At 43.2% G+C, this 25072-nt stretch overlaps 1 protein-coding gene across 4 annotated transcripts in view; it reads right to left on the bottom strand.

Moving 5' to 3' along the window:
- The window catches only part of LOC311251723 (protein phosphatase 3 catalytic subunit alpha), a 64953-nt gene that overhangs the window by 18679 nt on the left and 21202 nt on the right, over nt 1–25072 (bottom strand). For all 4 annotated transcript variants that reach the window (XM_084344338.1, XM_084344340.1, XM_084344339.1 and 1 more), the window contains exons 2-8: nt 16717–16917; nt 7688–7812; nt 7078–7189; nt 6482–6627; nt 5581–5720; nt 1591–1668; nt 698–792 (exon numbers count right to left, since the gene is read on the bottom strand). In XM_084344338.1, coding sequence (XP_084200464.1) covers nt 698–792; nt 1591–1668; nt 5581–5720; nt 6482–6627; nt 7078–7189; nt 7688–7812; nt 16717–16917 — 897 coding nt within the window. The remainder of the gene's footprint in view (nt 1–697; nt 793–1590; nt 1669–5580; nt 5721–6481; nt 6628–7077; nt 7190–7687; nt 7813–16716; nt 16918–25072) is intronic.

Genomic DNA, 25072 nt, shown 5'->3' with positions numbered 1-25072 from the left:
GGGGGGGGGGGAAGTGTCAACAAACGGCAAAGCTAATCTCAGATCAGAGAGCACCTGCAAACAGGCCAGAAGAAAACAAAAAAAAAGAGCAGCCCTCGCTCCCTCCCCTGCGTAATGTACTGCAGCGTAAAAACTCTGTTATGGCATTTCATCACGAGAGGAATTGCAAAACAGCGTGCACAAGGCACCGTCGCTCCTTCCTTCCCATTTCCATTTCCTGTGGTTTGCCCACCGCCACCCCCGTCCAAACATGCTCCCACAGCCAAGGCAAGATACTGTCTGTTCTCGGGGGGGGGAGGGAGGGAAAAGTGCTGACTCACAGCACAAAGGCAAGCCTATCTTGCTGCGTGGGCACCGTAGCACCGCATAGGGCGCCGCCGGGTGCCAAGTCAACCGGCATCAGGCCATTTAATTTCACACCAGTTGTGTCCCTGAGTTGACCCGGCCAAAATCAAGAGGCGCAGACGTTTCTGTTTCTCAACAAGTACAATTATTTTACATATAGGTGGTCCAAGACCGTTTTAAAACCTTATTAATATGAATATAAACTGTCTGAGAGGCGGAAATATAAAGCGCTAAAACATCCAGGTATCATTGATGAGATTAATGAAGCGATCGTTATCCAGCATGTACAATAAAGGGCCTGAGGGAAGCCAATAACAACAATAATAATAATAATAACAATATGTCTTCTTACCTTTGTTGTTGTAGACATCTAGGTAGTTGGGTGCTGAGAAGATGGTGATAAGGGATGGGAAGCCAGTGGTCTGACTCTTTCTGTACATGCGGTATCTGTAAAAACGACCCAAGGAGAGCGTTAGTAAACATTTTAATCCTTGGTGTTCAACCCTCGGGACACGATTAGCAGCAACAGTTTGTTTTCTGTATGGTTGTTTGTCTCCTGAGCTGATGATCGGTAAGTCTGGGGGGCGACTCAGGAGAGTAAATCCCAGTGCTGCAGGCGAAATATGCCCTTAAATATAGAAGTCGCGACATTCAAACCCCAACTGCTCCGATCCCCCCCGGCAAAACTTCTGGGCTTGTGTTTGGTGGTTTTGGATACTTGAGCTTTGAGGTAAACAAAAAGATGATTTAGCTGATGCGCCCAAACCAACTGCAAACAAAAACATAGATGGAGCTTAGTAACATTATTGCATGTGCGTTCTAAAAGGTGGCTAGGGGCTGCAACCTCATCCGAGACGTGGCGAGGTGTGTCCCCATGTGACCGAGCTGTGGGAGTGCAACAGTAAACAACTGTGTGCTGTGCATCCCACCGCCTTAACCTCGCTTAGAGGGAGATCAGCCTGACACATCCACCCACCTGCCCGCTTTACAAACTAAACTTTTCAAAGAAGCTTTTGTCTGAAATCTAGGATGCTCTCTTCCTGATGAATAACAGTCGTTAAGCGCTGTATTCGCTGTATTCAGCGGAGTAAACAACATACATTTTCCGCAAATCAAACTTTTAAGCTGGGCCCAGAGCGCCGGGGGGGAAAGCTTTTTTCATTTAATACCCCCGGTCTGAATCACTCTGCCGTGTGACGGTGTGATGGTGTGATGGGAGAAGACGAAAATGCCACAAACACTCACCCAGCATCCTGCGCTTCATGGGCCCGGATGATAGATAATAAGTTATTGTGTTGTAGAAAGTCACAGACTGCAGGGTAGCTGTTGAATAAAGAGACAAACATTTGGTTTACTCATACATCAAGAAAAAAACCCGGTAAGATCAAGAAGAAGGATCAATAGAAATAACTAAATAAGTCATGGGTCTTATTGATCGTTGCTCGGAGAAACAGTGGATATACAACATTGAGTTCAAGACCAACTGTGGCTCCTAAGGAGGCATATTGCTTTTAAAGGCTGCCTGTGAAATTAAGGCTTTCATGTCAAATTTAAAATCTCATAATGTTTAAAACAAAAAGGTACGATGACTCATTATCTAAGTAATGACCTGTATTGTGCTTAACTTTTTAAACAAGCCTTCACGCTGTAAGAGGAGTAGGTGTGATCCCTCTCAAAAAAAAATGTCAAGCATGACACATGAGTCACAGCAGACCATTTCTTCAAGATGCCGGGGAGGGTAAAAGCAAAGAAAGAAAAAAAAAAACTACAGTAAGCTTTCAGTGTTTTCCACGCTGCAACCCTTCCTGCTCTGCACCAGGAATTTCCTCTGGCAAACGGCGTCTTCTGGAAAAAAGCGTCTCAAAACGAGCCGCATAACCAGAATACTTTTGAGCTTTTGCTTCCTCAAGGAACGTGATTTTAAAAAAAACCCACGTGGACGTCAGGAGTTGTGAATCGTGGGCTGCTGTGTAATGAGAAGATTGAGTGACACCTTTGCATTGCATCTGAAACACTTAGTGAAGGTGGGAGGACGATAATAGGGGCTAAATTCAAGGTTGTTTTTTTTTTGCAGTTTCATGTCTCGAATTTCTGGCTGATTAACATAAAAGTCACTTTGCAGCTTTTTTCCAGCAATAGAAATGACAGCGTGAGGCAGACGGAGGATAGATAGAAAGAAAGAGGGCATCTCCATGTCAAACTTTTGTAATTACTTTGACGAGTGGAGAGAAAAAGCCCCTTTAAAAAGATGCACAAAAACTCCCGAAATACCAAACCTTTGTGGTTCAATTAAGATGTATCTTGTGCTACAATGTTTGGATTAAGTTCTGTAATCCGAGCTCAACGCCTTCGCAGAATCGGAGCAAAAACAATCAGCGACGCCCACGTACAGCAATCAAAACTATACATTCTGGATTCAAATCAAAACTGTAAAGAGGTTTGTACGTCTCTTAATGTAATAAAACTGTTTTTTGTTCTCCTCATTTGCTTTTCCTGCATCAGATGCAGATAGACGCCATATGGGGCCATTTGGTAGACAAGATACACTTGGCCTAGTTTGTTTTTTGGCAGTTTTTTTGGAGTTTAGAGCGTCTCCCATCTGTCCGACAACAGGGCACACAGATGTTTATCAGCTCCTTGGACAACATGGGGAAATGACTTCATCGTGTGCAATCTGAATGGCGCTTTGCATGTTGAGCTTTTTAAAGTAAAGCTTGTATTAACACAAATGGGAAAAAAAGATGTAAAGAAGAAATCACTTTAGGCTGATTCATCCGAAGCAACCGTATTCAGAAACACGTGCAAATTTCACGCCTGGGTTGCGTTTGTAAAAAAGTGTTACGAGCGTGCCGACGGCGCTACGGGAAATTATTGGTTGCCGAAAGACAGAGGCAACAAAGAAGCTGATGGTTTTCTGGGAGGGGTGTTGAGGAATGGCTCGCTCTCAGTCTGGCTTAGACTGTCTCATAAATCCTGAATGCCAGTGTGATGCCAATTAGCGACCGTCCCCTGGGCAGATGGAGCGGAGGACACTGATGAAAACAAGACCCCAGAGGAATTCTGACCAAACGGCAGAAGGTTAACTAGGATGCTGGTACAACACAAACATGTGACATTCAAATCATTTATTTGAGGTAAAAAAAAAAAAAAAAAGGCCACATACCAAACATTTCTGTTCGGTCGCTCGACAAAGTGACAACTTTAGTAGGAAAACATTCTTTGAACACTGGACAAGTGGTGGACCTGGAGCCTCGTTATAGAAGTCTGAAGTCCTGTCCTAGCTTAGTTTAGGGTGACGCTTAGGAAAAATGTTTCCTAACTACATTTAGAACTGATGTTAGCGTGTTGAAGAAGCTAACATTGATGTTAGCTTGTTGGAGAGGCTAAAACAGATGTTAGCCTGTTGGAGAGGCTAACACTGATGTTGGTCTGTTGGAGAGGCTAATATTAATGCTGGCTTGTTGGAGAAGCTAACACTGATGTTAGCTTGTTGGAGAAGCTAACACTGATGCTAGCCTGTTGGAGAGACTAACACTGATGTTAGTTTCTGGAAGAAGCTTAAACTGATGCTATCCTACTGGAGAAGCTACGACTGATGCTAGCCTGTTGAAGAAGCCAACACTGTTAACCTATTGGAGAAGCTAACACTGATGTTAGCCTGTTGGAGAGGTTAACACTGATGTTAGCCTGTTGAAGAAGCTAAAACTAATGTTAGCCTGTTGGAGAAGCTACGACTGATGCTAGCCTGTTGAAGAAGCCAACACTGTTAACCTATTGGAGAAGCTAACACTGATGTTAGCCTATTGGAGAGGTTAACACTGATGTTAGCCTGTTGAAGAAGCTAAAACTAATGTTACCCTGTTGGAGAAGCTACGACTGACGCTAGCCTGTTGAAGAAGCCAACACTGTTAACCTGTTGAGGAAGCTAACATTCATGTTAGCTTGCTCAAGAAGCTAAAGATTATGTTAATCTATTCGAGAAGCTAGAAGCTAACACTGGCATTAGCCTTAACTTTCCCAGACCATGTATTAATGTGTATACATCTCTTTGTCTCCTTTGCTGACATGATTAAAGCCTCCTACATACTGAAGCTACAACATTACATTAGCTATAGCAAGCTAGCTAGTGAGTGACAAGTGAAGCCAGACAGCTCTCATTAGGATACAGGCATGACAGGAGTGTCGATTGAAAAATCCAGTTTAATGATCTACCTAGGCCACAACCAGTGTGTAGTAGGAAGATTTTTCCTTTCTTTAAATGAGGCCGCAGCAGTATAATGGCTCACATACACTAACAAAAGATATGTTAAGACAATCGGGCAAAACATGCCCTTTAAAAATTCACAACAACAGCAGTGATGGGAGTTCACTTCTAACGCATTGGCCATTAAAACACTATTAAGTCAGTAGTTATGAAACACCTGTTATTAGAAGAGAAAGAAAAACAAAAGGAGAGAGAGAAAATGCATATCAGGAGCCCTTCGGTCATTTCTGACTACTTCTGCTGGCTCGCCTCGGGCACGCTGGGGCCAAGTAAGCATCGCTTAGGCAATAATGAGCGGAGGGAGCGCACTTAGAGACAGGCCTGTGCCTTGTGGTAATGTGCCAGTTCATTACATTTTGTGACAGTGCGAGCTGCCTGCTCCGAGCATTTCCTCTGTTTGTTCAGTTAGTCAGCTCAATTGAAGGTAATGCGGGTTACATAAATAGTGGCGACGGTCTGAGGAGGAGACTTTGGGAGTACTCGAATGCACGCCATGTTTCTAACAACTGCCGGTCTCCTACTCACAAGTTGAGGCACCGCAGAGATGAGAAGTGGAAATTTGGCAGGAGGGTTTCTTGATTTATTAACTCCCTGACAAGATGGTGGTTATTTTTCTTTCCTTTTTGTTTTTTTTTGTAATAAAACATTTGTTTATGATTACTGCCATACTTCATACCTGTCTTTATGTTCGGATACTCTGGAAAACGTTTTCTTTGTATTGAAATCATTTAAGCAATAAGGCTTCCACGGTTTGTTCAGCCAAAACTAAATCAGTGGACGATTTATTTTTCCTAAAAAGCAGTCAAAACACCAAATCAGACTACGGGCTTTAATTAAATGCAGCCACGGAGATCATGTTTCTAATTAGCTGGTCCAGCATAAAACATAATGTTAGCTTATTACACGAGCACACTGTGAAAAACGCCTTTGAAACATCGCGTTGCTCTGATCGCAGGAGATCAAACACTCACCTGTAGAAGTAGGAACAGCCTCGCACTGTGTTGTGTGTGAAATGCTCTTGGCTCTTCTCGTTCCCGAAGTCCTCCAGAGGGTCGGACCACAGCAGGTCGCACATCGGTCCGTACGCCGGAGGCTCTTTGAATCTGTCTAGCTGTGGAAGAAAAAGCAGGATCTCTTGTCAGCCTCTTTTGAGCGTGCGTACGTTTTTTTTTTAGCACAGAAAAGACTTTTCGTTTGCGGCAGCTGCTGCCGCGATGGTAATTAAATCGCGACTCCGGCTAACGTGTTCGCTAGAGTGACTTGTTATCCTATTCAGAGCAGTATGGATGGATGATGTGTGGAAGATGGCGCTCATCTTTTAGTTAGCTGTTTGGGGAAAGGTGTGAAAAAGCTCGTTCTTTAGGAGCAATGCACAGAAACGACTCTGAGATGACTCTGTCTCAAACAAAAGCTTGTGGATGACCGGACGGGTCGCATGATGGACACTTCAATAGAGCAGATTCTATTATGCATGCCCTCTGATTGCAGCCACAAAATCCATTTGGATTGATTGAATTAGTTTGAAAGCTGGATCCGACTCTTCAACATTTTTTTTTTTTCTTAATCAGAGCGAGGACCAGACCCGGCGCTGGCGGTCCCTCGCGTCCAGGGTCCTTAGCAGTATTTGAGACAAGATAGCGGAGAATTTGCTTCGTGCGTTGCGACCGAGGTTGTTGTTTTCACAGCGCATCACGCTAAAACGAGCTTTTTTCTTTCCCTCATTAACTTTGAATGAAAGCAGAAAATACGTGAAGCAGACAGGAAGCTGCTCTGTAGTTTTTAAAAGCCCCTCGCTGGAACACCTGCTGTGAAAAACACACACACACACAAAAAGGAAATTATAGAGAAAATGGTCTCAAATCAGACACATACTTTCCTGATGTCGTCAAGATTTGTGATTTCTGGAGACAGTCCTCCGTGTACGCACAGGAACTGCTGGTTCATAAGTGCAGCCAGGGGAAGGCAGTCGAAGGCGTCCATACATGCGTCATACACCCTCTCTGAATACTTAATTCTACCTGTCATGGAGGAAGAGGGAGAAGCGCGCCAAGTCAAACAACACAGCTCTCATACATCGGGCCAGTGTGCTAGACTGGGACGGAAAAGGTTCTCAAAAGTGCCAAAAAAACTTTAAAAACAGCACAATTTCACAGCGCTTTTGTGTTTTTTTTTTTCTGTTTGAGTCCAACAGAAATACTTCTGACATGTGTAAACATCAAGAAGGGCAAGAAATCTGACTGAATCCCGTAGCAAAGGCCAGAGGGCACTTTTAAGTGAGCGTTTGAGGTCGATGGCTGAACTGGCCGCATAATAAACAGCTTTTTTTTTTTTTTTTTTTTTTTTTTTTAGAAAAGAATAACTCAATTCTCCTTCGTCTCTGTACTGAGACTCACACAGCACACTGCTAAGACTAATTTAGATCAAAAGGTAGGAAAGAAGAGGAAAAAAATGAAAGAGGCGTTACTTACATTCCTGCTTAAATGTGAAATACTCTGTTAAATGTCTACATTCATGATTCCCACGCAGCAAAAACAGTGTTTTGGGGTAAAGGATCTTTAAGGCCCACAAGTACAGCACACACTGAAACGAAAAGAAGAACAGAACAAGGAATTGGGTTGGACACAGCTGAGCTCATAATAACACAAGCGATCCTGCTTATAATGAAACATTCATGGAGTTACGTTTCGTGGCACGGATGACAGAAACCTTCAGGAGACGGGCACCACACGCTCCATTAAAACATCTTTTATTAATAAAAGTCTCATGTTTCAGGCGATGAGATGGCAGGAAATATACATCTGAGCAAATTCCAAGCAAAAGATTGAAACATGCAGTTTTCCCTACATATTAAAGAAACGTCTCGGTACATAACCCTAAGCTACGCCGTGACATTTTGCTATCCAGGCTACGTTTGAAGTTATTACAAAAGCCTGTTACCCAACGCCAATATCTAGCAGCCTGATTTGATCAACGCTCAAAGAAGAGCTATTAATAAACGCAGCTTCAGTTGGGCACATGGCGCGTGTCACACTCGATTAGGCCCGCGAGAGGACGCGCGCACAACAATGATATACTCACTTCAATACTGAAATACCCTCTGTCAACGTAGTCCCCCAGGAAAAGGTAGCGTGTGGATGCTGGCGATCCTCCTACTTCAAACAGCTTCATCAGGTCAAAGAACTGCCCGTGGATGTCTCCACACACTGGAAGAAAAGGACAGAGACACATGAAGACAGCAGCTATTTTTATTTTTACAGCTGAGGGAGAAACTGTGTGAGGTTATTTGCTTATTTCCATATTTTCAATCAGATGTGCAGAGCTCCGATAATCCAAGGAACATGTGTAGCGTGCTGGACTTTCTTTAATACAGAGGCAAACACTATTTTTTTAATTTTGTTAATGTCAAATTTATTTATATGATCTGCTCATTTGCGGCTGGAAAAAAAAGGCGATGGTGTACAGTAGACACACGACTGATCCTCCACAGCTCTCCCAGCCCACGCTCACCTCGGGAAAATTATGCACACGATGGAACAGAAACGAACATAAAAACAATGCCGGTTTGCACCAAAAGGAGTTTAATCTGAATCCTCTTTGCTCAGATCATCCGCAGGGAGGAGACGCATGTTAGATTTTAAATGATTAGAAACACTCAGTTTGACGGCTCTTGTGTTTTTTGTGTTGATGTCACCTTCCTACAAGCACAACCAGCACAAACTGTTAAAGCCTCAGCGCACATGATTTTCTGTGTAAAGCAAGTCGTCCAATAAGGGAAGGGAATCACAACAGCTGGCTTCAGCGTGCGTCCCCCCCACATCCTCTCTCAGCCTCTTTATAACCTTAAGGTGTTACAACTGGCCAGTGAGACGAGACTTAACTTGAAAACACGTATTCTTGCCAGAAAAAAAAAAGTTCATTGGCCGAAAAACCCACTGGAAAGCTTTCAGTTGCATTTTCGTTTCCAAAGACACGTCCCCGTCGAACGTGATTACAAATCTGGCATGTTGACGCAATCACGGATAGCTGTGAGGAACACGTTCGCTTCATCCTGACGGCACTGGCGGTCCGTTACTCTGCTTGAATTCACAAGGAAACCCGGCACATCCAAGCTTACTTCAATTAAGTGTCATATCAGGTCTGTTGAGCTACTTAACAGCAGACGGCTGTTGAGTAGCGTCAGGGGAGCGTTCTGAGACAAACCCGTCCACGTCAGAAATCAGGAAGTGCAGATCACTACAGCTGGATTGGTTTCCCCATCACCCTTCGTGACCTTACACCGTATTACTCTCAGAGAGGCCACTGGAGATTTGCTGCTTAGCAGCCATCGACTGACAGGATGTGTGTGAGGTTGTCTGATTTAAGAGCCTTGGGTCAATTTTATAGATAGTATAAAGGTTGGTTCTCCGGGTCGCTTACACCTGAGCTTTGATTTATTATTGATGAATCTCCTCAACAGTGGTTCCCCACCGGTGGGTCCAACCTCAGGGCTACGAATCCATTATGTTGGATGTTTTTTTTCCCAGGGCTGCTAGGTCACAAATTATTCTCCTCTTACTTGAATCTCACCGGACTGGCAGAGATTTAAAACCATTAATGAAGTCAGTGCTGCTGGAGATGCACCTTTAATTCGGCTGTCTGACGGCTGCAGGTGTTTAGTTTGTAGCTCTTTGTTTTTTCTTTATTGGACTCTAATCTAACTTTGTTTCTTCCTTGTTTCGCCTTCTCTCTTCGTTTCACAGTGGAGATTATGATGCCATCTGCATTGTTTTGTTGTCCTAGTGGTTGACTAAAAGGGGACTGTTGGGCGTTGGCGGAGGTATGCCCTCTACTGAGTGCCATTCTAGTTCGGCGTGAGCTTTGTTTTGGAAACGTGAGACAGGATCTTATTCAGAGTGTGAAGTGGACAGGTGGACTGGTGCGGTGTCAGCAGTAAATGCAGTCGTATTGACTGTTGTGGTCACGAGAAAGAGCTTTCAATTAATGAACTGATCCATGTTTCAACCCTCACCTACGGTCAGGAGCTTTGAGTAGCTACACAAAGCATGAGATCAGGGATACAAGTGGCCATCTAGCAACTCATTAGGGGCTATATGACTCCAACTGAAGATATTCTGGGCAGGTCCAACTGGGAGGAGATCCCAGTTGGACATACTGGAGGGATTATGTATCTCACCTAGCCTGGGAGCGCCTCGGGATCTACGCCCTGATTATCTTTTCTTGGTGCAGTGCTTCTATTTTCCCCATTCAAGCCCCCGTTGTACTTTAGGTTATTTTAATTTTAATTTATCAATTAAGACGGAAGAAAAGCACAGCGGCTCACACAGCAAGAAAACTCCTGGGTGTGAATCCACTGATGTGCGCGATGGATGGACTGGAAATAAACCTTTCTACTTAAGAAAACAGGTATGAAAAATCAACTTCCTTAACCGAGAGCTGTACACAAACCCAACAATCAGCAGTATTAACTGGAACACTATCACAGTGACAGCGACGATAGGCTTGACATCTGTGTCTGATGTCAGAGCACCGCAACTATCTGTTCTTCAAGCATTCGGCAAATTGAGTAATTAACAACAGGGTGCAAAGATTGAAATCTGATTTGAGAAGGACACAGGCTGTTTTCATTCGGCTGTTTGTCGCTTTATGAACTGTATCTAGCAACAAGAATCACAATGAGAGCCTGCGAAAAAGTCTTTCAGAGAGATACCCAATTAGTGGGAGCTGGAGGACAGCGTTGGAGAGCAATTATCTCAAGTTACGAGCCTCGTGAGACAGCGCTGAGAATCAGCTCTCCTTGACTGTATCGTAAACCTCCGCTTTACCATTTGTCTTTTATTAAACCCACACTGTGTAACTGTTTAAAGCCACAGTGGGGACCAACATCAAAAAAAATAAAAAAAGGAGCCTTGTTATTTGTGTCCGATTTCTGGCAATCAGGCCAACGCGCTACAAACATGTAGCCATGGTTTAAAAGGGAGCTTAAAGTGTAGCTTTGACATTTGTCACCTGATTTTCCATCGGCATAGGGGTGAGAAGATAATCACGTGAAATTGTCCTTTAAAGCCCATTTAAACTGCAGAAATGCAAAGAAACCTTCCTTAATATTGAAATGCACAAAGCAAAATGTTTTCCTTGCCACTGTCAAGGCTTCACATTAAGGGTTAACACATTTCTTTATGTCAAGATGCAACACAATCTGGTCTCGCTTTATCCAGACAGATGAGGGATGCTGAGGCTGGTTATTGCTATGGAAACATCCCGGCATGGCATCGAATCCTTTCAACAATGGCAGCTTATATCACTGAGGGGAAAAAACAAAACAAAACACATCTAAGCTGCTGCTGACCTGATAAAAGGACCTCTAGGAGTCACCAAGGGCAACAATGCAACGTATCCATTGTGTAGGAACAAACAGAAGGATGTAATAAGCGACCATCTCCTCCGTAAAGCAACGGTCGCATTAAATTGTTCTTAAGAGTACAATACCATCTGAAGGGATGACCACCAGGAGACCAATTATCGTGAAAATAAAGCCTAGTGTTTAGAGGCTCCACTAAAATGTAGGGGCTGTTCACAGGGAAATTAATTGTTTAATTGTTTTATATTTTTTTTAATGTTTTTTTAGAAGTAAGCACAGCAGGAGGGAGTCCGGCGAGGGGGTACGAGGCTGCAATTTCATCTGAAGTGCACGTCAAACACACTGTGTGTGGGCGGACTGCACCTCCAGCTGACCTTTTGGAAAGCTGTCACTTGATGGCAAAGAAAAACAGCAGGGTGACACGGCAACGGCAAGAGTTTAATCACCGCCCAGAAAGACCCAACGCGACCGTCGACTGCAAATTGTCGCCGCCTCGTCCGCGCAGAGTGCGGACGACGCCGGTCGATGCGAATCGAAGGAGAAAAAACGCTATGACGGCTCTCTCCTCCAAGCTCAGGGCTTCATCACAGCCAACACACAATCCGCCGATCACTCTGCTCCAGTACACCTACAGACGTGCTTTTCCTCCCTCCCTCTTGTCACAGAACACACAAAAAACGAGGTGAGAACCAGAGCCCACATAAGAAGAGCAGGTGGGAGTACATTATCTGGAGTGAGAAACAATTCGTTCTGGCCATCTACTGCTTGTGCGCTAAAGTGATCTCCCTGAGTAGCAGCATATCAGCGGGCAGCAGCTATTGAGTGGGTGGTGGGCATTACACAACCTGGCTTCAGAACCTACACAGGCCACTCCAAAGGCCGGGCTCATTGAGCGAGAGAAATCCACGGTGAGCAGACTGTGCCAGATCATGTTTTGATTGAGACTGGATGATAAAAAATCCCCCACCTCCCCCTTTTTTTTTCTGATGGCACTCTCCAAGAGCTTATGTCCTGCAGAGCATGCATTTATGCAAAGGCGGAGGTGGAGCTTGCAGTCTGTTATGAACATCAAACTGTATGTGATGTCTAAAAAGCCCGCTATCGCCAGTGCAGCAGCAGCAGCAGCAACCGTAAATGTTACTGCGTCTGATTTAGAGCTGGACTTTAAAGAGCTGAACCAAAATCAAATAAGTGTGTTGGTGTAAACCACTGGTTCCCAACACTTTATAAATTGTGACCTTTTATAGCCATGAAATGCTGATTCACAACCCCCTTGTCATACCTTGTACACTGTGGCTATGAGCTCTGTGCAGTTCCCTTTTTGAGGCATGAAGAGGGAAAGCTTTCCAGTTGAAACCAAAGAAAAGAAGGAAGAAAAAGGGAAAATCTGAGAAAAAAATTATGTAATTTTGTGCAGTCATTTCGACTTGCGAGCTCTCGAGAAGGGTAACGACCCCTCAGGCTGGGAACCACTGGTGTGAGGGCTGCACAGTAACCAGTATCGGCCGATACAAGCTTAAAAATGAAATGTCAGCATCGAATGAGCTGGAAAATATCGTCGAGGATGTAGATTTTTAGCTACGGACTCACCACGAGCTACGAGGTTGTGAAACGATGGTATATCCTCCTGTAGAAGCCACATGTGCCTAAAATTTCAACCTTGTTTTAAGAAAAACATGTTTTATTGGTGATGTCACGGAGAAATACTACACTGCCCACAATACCTGAAGTGTAACAGCCATGTCTCAGATTGGTGGAGCTCGCTGTTACCATGGAAACCATAGTTACTGCGACCACGATAGGATTGTTTACGTTATGTTTACCACACATGGATTTCCCTTTCTGACCTGTTGTGTGTCCAAAGGGTTGAAACGTATCAATAAACATCTATAAATCTCTCTTTATAAAGGATTTTATGAAAAACTAATCGAGTGGATGATTGGAAAAGTCACTTCCAGAACCGGAGTTACCCTACAGCTATGTAAACAATGGTGCTAAAACACGGTTTAGCCCAACCCAAGTACAATAGTCTGACAATGATACATCCGCCATCTGTTTTTTCTACATACACGCATCATAATCAAAAAGATATTTGGCATTTTTCTTTTGTACCCATCAGCCGACACACACAGATACAAATATATAAGCAATAGGCTATAATTTATCTGTCTAGCGCCAATATCCATACAAGTGTATTTCTCCTTGTAAGACTGTTACATAACAGCCTATTGGAAAGTTTAATAGCCTTGCAATGCTGCACAGAACAAACACACTTCACATTAAACTCATAAAACCCATCCTAACCGAGGCCTTAGTCAGACCTTTTAAAGGAGGTGTACACAGTAAATTCCACAATCAAGGTCTCAACATTTCCTCACTAAGAATATATCACAATATCTTTCAACTATGTTTTAATATGTTAGAGACGAAGCTCGGACAGGGTCGAGCGCCCGCCCTGTAAACAGGTGTATGAACAGTGTCTGAGCTTGCTGTTGCCTGGTGATGAGGCTGTGGGAGCTCGGCTGATGGGCGACTTGCGCGAAGGCCACGGGAGCAGCTTGTACTCAGTGGCCTAAGCCAGCTCCGTTTGTCACAAACACACACACATACACACCCCTCCTCCACGAAAACCCCACCTGCCATCTGGCCTAACCAGGAAGTGACTGAGAGAAGAGAGAGAGAGAGAGCCTGACATGTCATGGTGCTTTGCATCCGTGATAAATATTTACTTTCTAATTTGCTGACCGTGTGTCGTGTTGGAGGTGTGGAGGTGTGGAGGGGGGGGGGAGAGAAAGTCCTCGAGCACTGACACAGAAAGATAAAACATGGCAGACGGAGTAGTGAGAGAAAACAAAAGAAATGTTTATAGAGAAATGTGTGCGAGTTTGCGAGCACGCATTAGAGGGAAACACAGCAGGATCACGAGCACGCGCGGCAGAGAAATCCTTGTTGAAAAAAGGACCGCTGAGTGGGAGAGGGGTTGAGACAGAGGTGTTGAGTGGGAGGGAAAGACGTGCTTCGCTGCCGCGCTTGTGTACACATATGCACGCACACGCACAGCTCCTCGGGATCCACGGCTTGCACGCGGAGCAGAAGCTGTCCACCGTTTCCATGCAGCACAACAGAGGACGGAGGTTTACTGGCCGATTCAGGCATTTATTTTGAACTATCATAAAATGGAGACATGTTGGCTTTGTGACGGAGCTTCTCAGGATTTAAACGTCAGTCCGGCCACATCGGGGTGTCGGCGTCAGAACATGTTTACTTGCGCACATGAAACCCGATTGTGAGACAAGAAATCATACAATATTTTCAAAAAAAGTCTGATTAACTCCCTGGTTTACATCATTTCTCAGTCGTCAGATCTCTCCACTATCCCCTGCCATATTTCCAAACTGGTATTGGCAAGTGTATTTAAATGAACGTCTTACATAATAAACACTGTCACTTTAAGAGATGTTTTTAAAGCGCAGTCGGAGGACAGTCTCTGAGAAAGATCACAGCTTTTTCCTTGTTGTGCATATGTATTTAATTTGTACAAACAGTCTACTGTTTCTCTGTGGAAATGAACTTATTAAGTGGCGTTTAGTTTAAGTTGGAAGATCAATGCAGTTCGGTTGAGTTACAGTCAGATTTCTTCTATGAATCAGTCAAAAACCTGTAAGAAATTGATTTATACATGTCTAAATAAACTAAATCTAACAATGTTTAACAGGATTTTTCAGGTACGGCTCATGATTGTCCAGCCTGTCTGCATCTTTTTGTCAAGCTTCACCCTTTCTCTTCAACAGCAACACAAGATATTCTCTCATCATAATGGCCTCAGTAATCATACGGGAAGCACACTTTTGTTTAAAAAAAGGCCCCCTGCATTCATGAATTTAAGTAAGCGCGACTCCTGCCAGCCATGACGGGCCTCTCTGCGCCGTATTTTGAGAACGATCGAGGAAATGATGGGTTGCCATAGACCCTTTGAGTACGTCTCTGCCTCTGATTACAACAACATCAAAGAAGCCTCATCACAAAGTCTAATGGAGGAACAGGCCCACTTGACCAGCAGGAACGGCGACAATAGGTGCGCTGGAGCTGCGCATATGCATCAGCGAGCCTCGTACTACAGCGTGTTCCTTCACAGAGACGGCCATGAATGAGCTCTACTTCAGCTCCAGGGCACCTTCAGATAAGTGGTAAGAAATTAGCATCCACAAACAAATGTAAAAAAGAGGGAAATTAGTCAAACTAACTTTTTCCGCCATCAGTTGAGTATTAAAACAGCAATATTCTGTTTTTTTTGTGTCAGAGCTGCGTTTTAATGCAAGAGGCAGCCATCTGCGAGAGTGCCACTGAGCTTGACAGTTTGGATGAACCAAACCTGTGTGTTTTCTAAAATAAAATACGCTGCTAAGACGCGCTACATGGCCAACAAGTGGCCTTGAGGCACAATGAGTCACTTGATTAAGAAAATTTAAGGCATACGTTGCAGGATTCGTCAGTTGCTGTTTGTAAACACACCATTCAAAAAGGTACAATTAGTGATTCTGAAGCGAGAACGTTGACAGTCGTGTCAGTTTGTGTTGGCAAGCCACCAACACAGAAGCTTCCGTGTTTCACGACCTGAGAATGAGACTCAACAGTCAACTATCTTTCTAAAGAAATGTCCAAAACACAATAAAATAATACGAAAAATAGGGAAAGTGCAGGCAGAGTGAGAGGGATTATTTTTGTATGAATATATACAATAAAAAAACAAAAAAAAACAGGATAGTATAACTTTAAAGGGGCTATATTTAAGAGTTCTAGTTGAAAACATTGAAAAAATTAACTAAAATTATCAACAAAATGTGAAAAAACAGCCATTTTTACATTATGGTGTCTATGTATGGTGTAGCAGAGATATCTACTGAAGCTAGCATGCTAACCAGCTAGCTGTGACCCATCCTGGTCCAAAGCTGCTCTGCTAATGGTGTAAACACTAACACTCCCCTGGCCCCCAAGCTCCCAGTCCGAACGACTAGCTGCACGGCTAACTGTGCTAACTAGCTAAGCAAGGCGACTACAGTTAGCAGCAGTTAGCGGTTACTCTGGTGATATGCTGTCCCCTACTTGTTTTGAGTGTGAGTTTGACAGGTGGCCAGTACTTAAATATTGCACCTTTAAATACATTACCACATACCAGTATTTTGTATTTCATTTTGATATACTAGATAAGCAAGTATTTGTAATTTGAACAATTTGAATTTGAATACAAGATACTGATGTATTTGTGCCGAACTCTGATTGTATGTCAATGCATTTTTAAATCGATTAATGATCGATCTTTAACATCCATAGACTGTACACTGTTTTTATGAAAATCCTGCATAGCATACCTTTAAGTTTTCACATGCAGCTCTTAAGGTTAACATACAACACAATTCTGATTTTGATTTCGACTCGCAGACTTTCGATTCCCGTGTCTGTCTTCATAATGACTGTCTTTAGCAAAACACAGAGGCAACCAAGGTGGGGAAAAGGCTCTATTGTCAAGAGGGTAATTTTCTTCTTCTGCAATGTCTGTGCACAAACACTTTTCCTCTCTTGAAGTGGATCATCATCTGTCATTTGTGGAAGCAACTCCAAGAAAAACAAGCACAAACTCTGTTCTAGTTCTAGTAACTTCTCTTTTCAGTTAATTGTTTAATTCAAATTTCTATTAATCAACTTATTGATTGATTAAAAATAACAGAAGGTGTCGGATGTAACTCCTCACCTGTCACAGGGGCCTCGATGTCCAGCAGGTTCTTCTCCGCACGCAGGATTGCGGCGCCTTCTCCTATGAGCCTCAGAGCCACCGACTCCTCCACGCGGCCCTCCTTGGTTAGGTGAGCTTTCAGCACATCCACTTTGGGCTTCCCATCGCTGTCAAACACCTCTTTAGCCGTCAGCCGGTGACTGGGGGGAAACGGGACAGCTGCGAGGGCAAAACAAAAAAAACAAAACAGAGTCATTACAGCTGATATGCTTTCATTACATATTTATTTACAGTGCTTTAATATACCTTTCATTGACAAAAGGCTTATGAGGATACGCAGTTAATTCCACATCACTCAGCAAACGGCATTTAAGCTGTTTGATTAGCAGGTACTTTGTACCTTCCAGGGGATCGACTCCCCGCAGGAGAGGGAGTTAGTGTTCACTCCCATGCTTCCAGCCCACCCTCTGAGACAATTTACCAGATTGCCGCTATGATCTGTGAGTCATTCAATTTTCAATATTTATAACAGAACCACACAGTTTCAAGTTTGCTCGGCAATATTCATAGCAAAGAGATCACCCTTTGAAAATGAAACAAGGAACAGAAATTAAAATGTTGTTAATAGGCTGAATGACACGAGTTTGTTACAGTGCAGTGAGCGAGAATATGAAATATAAACACTGCAAGTTAATATATATTTAAACACGCTCTGCTTTGTGCGACTAGAAAGAGTAGAAGAACAGAGACATCATCTTCAGTCAGTCACATATTTGCTTACGTGTCGGTCGCAATTATTTAAAGGGGTAAAATTATGGTATGAGTCGTGAAGGCATCATGGAAATTAGACTAACCAAATCCACAACAAATCTCCGTTACTGTCAATTTCCATAATTAGTGCGTTATAAAGGATAGCTTTTCACAGCAATTCAATGTGCTCCAGTAATTTTGAATACAACAGATGCATTCAGGAGCCGGAATCCTGTTTGCATGCATTTTAATTTAAAATAGTGAACTTTCCAATCTAATCACAGCATAAAAAATAGATGGTGCACATTTTTTATGCAAATAGCCCAATGGGTCTTTAGACAGACTTGAAAGGCCTGTTACTTGTAACAATAGGAACAGAAACCCCACAATGCAATTCTTAAAAATGGACCTCGTGTCACTGCAATGTTAGCAGCTGACATCAAACTGTTAAAAAGGAACTTTTTAAATGAAAAAGGTACTTTAGTTGCCTCCGCAGAAACAAAAGCCTAGTGGGTTAATATTTCCTTTCAACAACCCCCTGATGAGCATGTTCCTTACTGACAGCAAAGGTACAAAAAGGACAGAATTAAAGACCACATCCTGTGGACCTTTTCAATTTAGCAGCTGTACACCGTTTAAAAAAAATAAGATCTGCTTCTAATCAACGTCCACTTGGAGAATTTGCACATAGTGCATAGTCAAACCCATACGCTTAGCCAGCAGCAAATACTGTTGAGTTGGTGGTTATTTGTGTGTGTGTGTGGGTGTGTGTGTTAACATCCATCCCTCCAAAAGGTGACATCAGTGGTAATCAGACCTTGACTTTATCTGTGTCACACTGTGCTTAGCGACAGATGATATTTGGGCTCTTGACTAGTATTTAAAGCTTTCTAACAGGTGTACAAAGGCGTGTTATTTCCATTTTCCTCGTTTGTCCTGAAACCACCATCCTCTGCTAATTTGCATATACAAAACCAAAGTTACCCAAAATGGTCTTTTAACATAAACGTCGCTCAATTTAATGTGCTTAAAAGACAATATCTCCAATATGTCTCCCTTTTAAGGTATCCAGGGCATTCATCTGAAATCCCCATCTGAGATAGAGTTACTCTGCTGAACACCTGCTGTGCAACTCTAGCCCCAGGCCACGGCCTTGGGGCTTCTGCCTTGAATGGCTACACCACACCGGCCGCTGAGATCTTGGAGACGTACAGTGTGAACATTCGTGTGAACTATTACGAACCTGTTTGGGGGCATTTTCCGCCTCAACAGACAGACGTGTCTGTGCTGTGACAGCTAGGTCAAGAAATCTGCACTGTGATTATGTCACACATATCCCTTGCATGACTAGTATGAATAGCAGAATATTAGGGGTGTTGGTTTTAATTGGCAGTCATAATAAATGCGAATGCGTGAAACTGTGAGGTGAGGGCAGAGGGTATGGTGCTTAGAGTCTTTTCCTTTGCCCACATTTAGCCAATTAAGCACTACTGCAATGACAGGTAAACTCTCTGCAGTCTACCTACCACAACCTTGTTGGTCTTGAATCTGAACTTTATCCAACTAAACAAGTTATTACAAACTCTCTCTGCAACAACTATACTCACACTTACTGTATGATTCCTGATTAGTGAGAATGATCAGTTTGCTAGCTTGGAGGTTGTTGTTGTTGTTGTTGTTTCCCCTGTAGAGATGGGGATCAGGCTAATATGCAGCTGGTAGGAGGAAGTAAAATGCAGACTGAAATGGTTGGCCAACGGCAGGCATATACCCACAGTCCACATCCAGTAAGTCAGACGAGTCGAACACCATTGTTATACTGAGTATTCACATCCATAAGCAATGTGGCACAATGTCAGCCTTCCAGTTAAGTTTATAGAAATTCTGGCCACAGTCTGAGTTCCCACAAACAGTACAGTACCACTGGAGTAGTGTCGCTGAAGTGACAAAATATAACACATCTTAAAATTCAAACACTGAAGAATAACATTATTCTTTAATAGAAATAAGCGGCGGGAAAAAGCTGTGGTTGTTGGCGCACTGGCAACCATTCGACACATCATCCCTCCATTTCCTACAGGCATGACAATGGAAACACTGTGAACTTTTCCCTGGTGGAATTTCTAACAGCCCTCTTATTAACAGGACTAACACCCACCTCTGCCAAAACATTACATGGCACATTGTAATAGTAGGTTCTACACTCTAAAGAAAAAAGGCGTTACCCCCATGACAAAAATTAAAAAGTCCGGAGCAAAAAGGAAAAAACACAATGTGGATTAACAACTCAGTCAAGGCACACAAAAAAATACGTCAATCTATTGTTATTTGAGCAAGAAAAGAAACGGTGAAGTCAAATCACTTTCAGTAATTAACATTTCAAATATGAGCCGCTGAAAACAGAATAAAATGGTGAAATCTCAACCCTTTTCTCCCTAAACAACAGTACCAGAGCTTTCCCACACAGCAATTGTGCATTTATCCTTTCATGCAGAGCTTTATAGCTGTGAGAGCATAAACTGACCCGAGGCGATCTGCCTGAAACCCAAGTATGACTCAAAAATGGTCTCCATTAGCCAGTTGCTTTTGCCTTCATTAATTTCACCATTTCTCTGTTCCCTGCTGTTATGTAACCGGGAAATTGCACTGCAGCCTCGAATCGAGCATGAGAGAGAAATGATGAGAGAGCGAGAGAGGGTAAGGGACGATGAAAAAAAAAGGAGAAGTCGGAGTCTGATTTAACTTTCCCTGGTAATTTGTCTCAGATTAGCATTGTAATTTCCAAGATACAAATTAAAGCCATCCATCAGCGGTTAAGTTTAAAGCCTAATAGACAGCTAAACCCCTGAATGTCTGGAGGGTGTGCTAAATAAACCTTAGAGTTGATGTAATAAAAGTATACTATCTCATGATGGTCAGCAAGGTTTATAGCAACATTTAATGATTTCCTTCTTCAGTGACTTACTGTGAGTCTTAGGTCTTGAACTCACAAAGCGTTTCTTCAACCCCAGCAGCCACCTCTGGCCACGCAACGTTCGTGAGTAGAATAATTATCACCGAGTATAACCGACATTCAGGTGCGATACTTGAGAGATCTGCACCAGTGGGGCGCACTGCAGCTGAAACAGCTGAGAAGCGGTGGGAAAAACGGGCAGCTTGAAATGTTCAGGTTGGTGTAGTTCAGAGCTAATGCGATCTCTCTGAGGAATGAGACAGCGGGAGGTGTGCAGTCATACGGCGCTGGACAGATCAGCTTAATTGGAGAAAGTGAGACAGACTGTTGCAGAGCTCAGCGAGCAACCCCTGGCTTCATTTAGTGAAGAACACCGAGTGCAACTGTGGTTCTGGCCTCAACTGGCAGCTAAGACGTCTACAGTTGCTGTATATCCTCTTCCTTCTTGGCCTTGGCTGCTGTCTGAAAGTTGTGTGTGCTGCACCTGACATTGAATACAGAATAAAACAACAGTATAGCCACATTCAGGAGAGATTTCTGGGGTTCAGGAAACTCTCAACTCCTTCTCATCCCGACTGAAAAATGGCTTCCAAACTACGACACATGCCATTACTTCGTAGCTGTAAAAAATAAAAATCTTAAGAGCTTTTATTGATATAGCAGAGCTCCACTAACACAATATGGTCAGTTGATCGATATCCAACCAGTGCCACTACTGGCAGCCATGGTGCCAATTTATTTTCATCAACTGCACAGCAATACCTATAGTAAACATTGACTGTGCCTGACCCAGACGTTCATGAAGAGCGAGCTATCTGCTAAAAAAAATGCCTCTGTGTTAAGTCAGCATTGTCCAAGCTAGGTTGGGATGGTGGCCAATGAGTGGGCATTGATAAAACAAATGAACTCCTTTAAAAACATACAGCAGACTGCTTGGCGAGAGAAGCAACAACTTAAGATGAATTCTTACAATGCCAGGTCCAGAAACCTAAATCCTGCCATCCGATGCCCAACTGATCACCAAGAAATTGGTGATGATGGTGCAAAACGCAGCGGGAGCCCCCGTGGAGCGCGGGCGACGCTCAGGTTGTCACTGCCCACGTCAAACCCTCCGCCCCCTTTCCATCAGACAAGCCACCACACCAGCAATTTTCCTCCCCTAAGACTCAGCATGACCAGTGGAAATCTCAGCAGGACCAGCAAGGGATCTGAGGCAGAACAAAGACTTCAGAAGTATGCGCAAGTGCAACAAAGGTCACTTCATACAAAGCATAGAATACCAGAAGTAATTTGACTGCATGGTCCGACGTTCGTATGCAAAAGCAACGCGATGTCTGATCTAAAGAGTGATACTCATCTATTATTTTGCTTCCTTGCTTGCACAAAACAGCAGTCACTATTCCCCTGATCCATTTGCCTTTTGGAAAGACGCTGCTGTGCTGTGCTTCTTATCCTCGGGCAAGGTAGGTGGCTGGCAGCACAAGCAGGATCTCTTTGTGGATCTCTCAAGCGGAAACTCAATATCTGATCAAACGGTACGTCAATACTGGTGCCAGGTAAGACCACAGACGGATTATTATGACATAATGCGTCACACCCAACCATGAAAGAGACGCAAAACAGTGGCAAACCATGCAAAAGTTTCGTTCATAGACGTTTTGCCTCTCACTGGAGATGTGTGTGGTAGTTTTGTTTCTCCTGATACATTTTGCAGGCCAAGACTAGTGGCCCCTCGGCTGCTGGGGCCCCTGGGCCTGCTTTGCAATAGGCAACACGCAGAGAACAAGAGGAAACACGGCACTGACAAATGTGGGATTATGCATTCAGAATAACAGTATAATATTGCACTATATGCATGAGATTAATCTGCTATTGGCTGTGCAGGAATGAAAAGAAAAAAAATTCAATCAGACTGTGATTTTTTCCCAGTTGGAAGCCTTTTAGTGATGGATCATCCACTGCGTGTGGTGTATATGCACAGAGGATGACTGCCAAGTGTTGAATAGGGCACCAAGAGTGTGCAAGTCACTCTCCACTGATAGCCTGGGTTTGGTAATTAAATTACATAACCACATTCAATTAGAACGGGATGTTTAGGGAGTCCAGGATGAGCAGAATGCATGAGCGTCTGTAGGCGGCAGGAAACAAAGGACATACTGTACTTCAATAGCACCTCAACTTCAAAATGTCATCTGGCAGCAGTTTCACCGCTTCATTATTACGCTAACAGAGTCCATTCGGAAGCTGATTACCTGACATGCATAATGCAGAAGATATAGCTATCTCTGCTGACAACAAAGAAGTGCAGCAGCTGAACGATACAGCGCATTGTATTCACGCGGTGATAGATTATCCGCAGTACAGTCTACCTCACACACTGGCGTGATGTCTGTATGCCTGGTCTGAAATTGGCGTATCAGTTTTTCTTCAACTCCTCCTCCCTCTAAACACATCTAGAAAAACCCATAATACTGTCAATCAATAATTCACAAGTCCGCACGCCATAGAAGTTATGCGTTCCTTACATTACAATTAACACAGAGTGACACCCACAGCCTACAGCAGAAATTCTGTATTGTAATATCGAGAGGATTAAAACAATACGTAAGAGGGGACTTGTGGCTGCCAGCTTAATTTAAGGATTTTCTTGACCAAAGCAATTGTAAAGGAAAAGGAGTGGTAGGCTAATCCAACATAAATCCTTCTTTCTTTTAATAAGAGTCTACTGTGAACAGAGGGAAGCAGGGAATACATCCTTCTCCACATATAGTATGTTTCAGAAAAGCAATATTTTTCCACATTTAATTTGTGCACCTGAAGACAAGTGAAATGTGTTTTTTCAGGTTATAAAATGATCCTAAACTGGAAGAGCAGTTGTCTGAATAATGAATGCTTCACTGCCAAGTTGAAGGCCCAATCCCGTTTACAATTTTTACCACTACCCCTCGTTTGCAAGTGGTGGTTGAAAAACCCAACAATGCCGTTTGCCATATAGCTGATGGATATAGAAAAGTAAGTCACCAAATAAATTTTTTTAAAAAGCACTGCTTCATTACCTGGCCACTAGCGATGCTTTACATGCTAACATTAGCAACCTGTGCTCCTACCCTACCAGTCTGCATTGATATTAGAGGTAGAGCTAGGTTGCTAGGTAGCAGCAGCAGACTAGCAGTGATTGTTTTGTGTTTGTTATAAAGAGAAAGGTCCATAATACATTGACACTATAAAGTTTTCATCTGTTTGGATGGCCATGTGTCGTGACACTGTAGGCTTGAATGTGCAAAATCAAGGGTAAGTGCTAAGTGGTGGGGGCAAGGGTGTTGGATAATTCTGCAAAAGTAAGCGTTAACAGGCTGGACTCAGCAGCAGCACAGCTGAATCCATACACCTGGTATTTGCAATGTGACTCAGTGCAGCAGAGAGGGGAAAACACAACAATTTTCCAATATTATCTCATATGAAGATGTACTAAAATGGCAGTCAACCTATAGAGCATATAGGCCTACCATCTGGCCACCGAGGACAGAGCGGAGATTCAAAAGGGCGGCAGGATTCAGGGTTAACGGTTAAAAAGGTCACTTAGAAATTGGCGTGAACCTCTTTACCATGCATTAGTCGGGATAGAAGCCAGCCCTGAACGAAACGCTTAGCAGAGCTTAGCTTTGAAGCTCAGTGCTTTTGAGTCTGCCGAAATATATCTGAGTGCAGTATGGAAATGGAGTGGTTACCTCTGTGGTTGAGGCAGGAAGGAGAGCAGAGCCAATAGCACTAACCTTCCAAGACACATAAAGAGAGTAAGAAGACAGAGGAAAAGAACGCTTTGCTGCAACAGAGGAGATAAAAATGCAAAAGGGGACTAGGCAGAACTGTCAACAAGGACTCAGGGGGCCTGTATCAAAGATAGATATCGTGCCATGAAGACAAGTATTGCTACAGAGCCCAGCAGGTACTAAGGATGATATATTTAATCATTTGTGCACACAAATCGTTCCCTCGAATTAATAATTTGCAATAGTACAATAACTTGTACTGCTTAATTTGCTCCCTGTAATTAATAATTCATGCCCTAAAATTACAAATTGTGCCTTTGAATTACTCGATTCATTCCCTCAAATTAATAGCAGGCCCGTTCAATTTATTGTCGCAGATTTCAGGAAGGAAAAAAACACCCAGACTGTGTTGCGGTACAGAGGAGACCTCAAACTACTGAACATTAGCTTGTGAAGCTAGCAGAGGATAATGTCTGTTTCAACCAAGTAAGTAGCTTGATATTTTTGACTATTTCATGTTCTTCTTCTCACTTGTGGCTATTTATTACAACAGGGACACAAGGTTTGTTTGAGAAAAGTATGTCGGCGTCATAGCAGGTTTGTACATCAAGTCCACATGAAGTGACGATTCTGTTAAACGGACTGAAGTTTTTCTAGCTGCACCTTTAAGTCCTGGGTCAGTGTGCTAGGCAACAGGGGGGGAAACAAAAGGAGGGAATGTAGTGGGTCTATTGGTACCACCCATAACTTTTGCCAATGGAAATGCCAAAATAACAGAATGAAAACTGGACTGCTTGGTGGAAACCCTGCAAATACCGCTACGTAATGCACTGAAATCTAAATCTGCAATTGAAAAAAGGCCACTTGGGTTTAGCACAGCCTTGGATTTATTCTGATTTTG

Source organism: Pagrus pagrus, assembly GCF_965226575.1.
Source record: "Pagrus pagrus genome assembly, chromosome: 22".
NCBI lineage: Eukaryota > Metazoa > Chordata > Actinopteri > Spariformes > Sparidae > Pagrus > Pagrus pagrus.
Note: the sequence above shows the minus strand (reverse complement) of the source record. Positions and strands in the feature narration are given on the sequence as shown.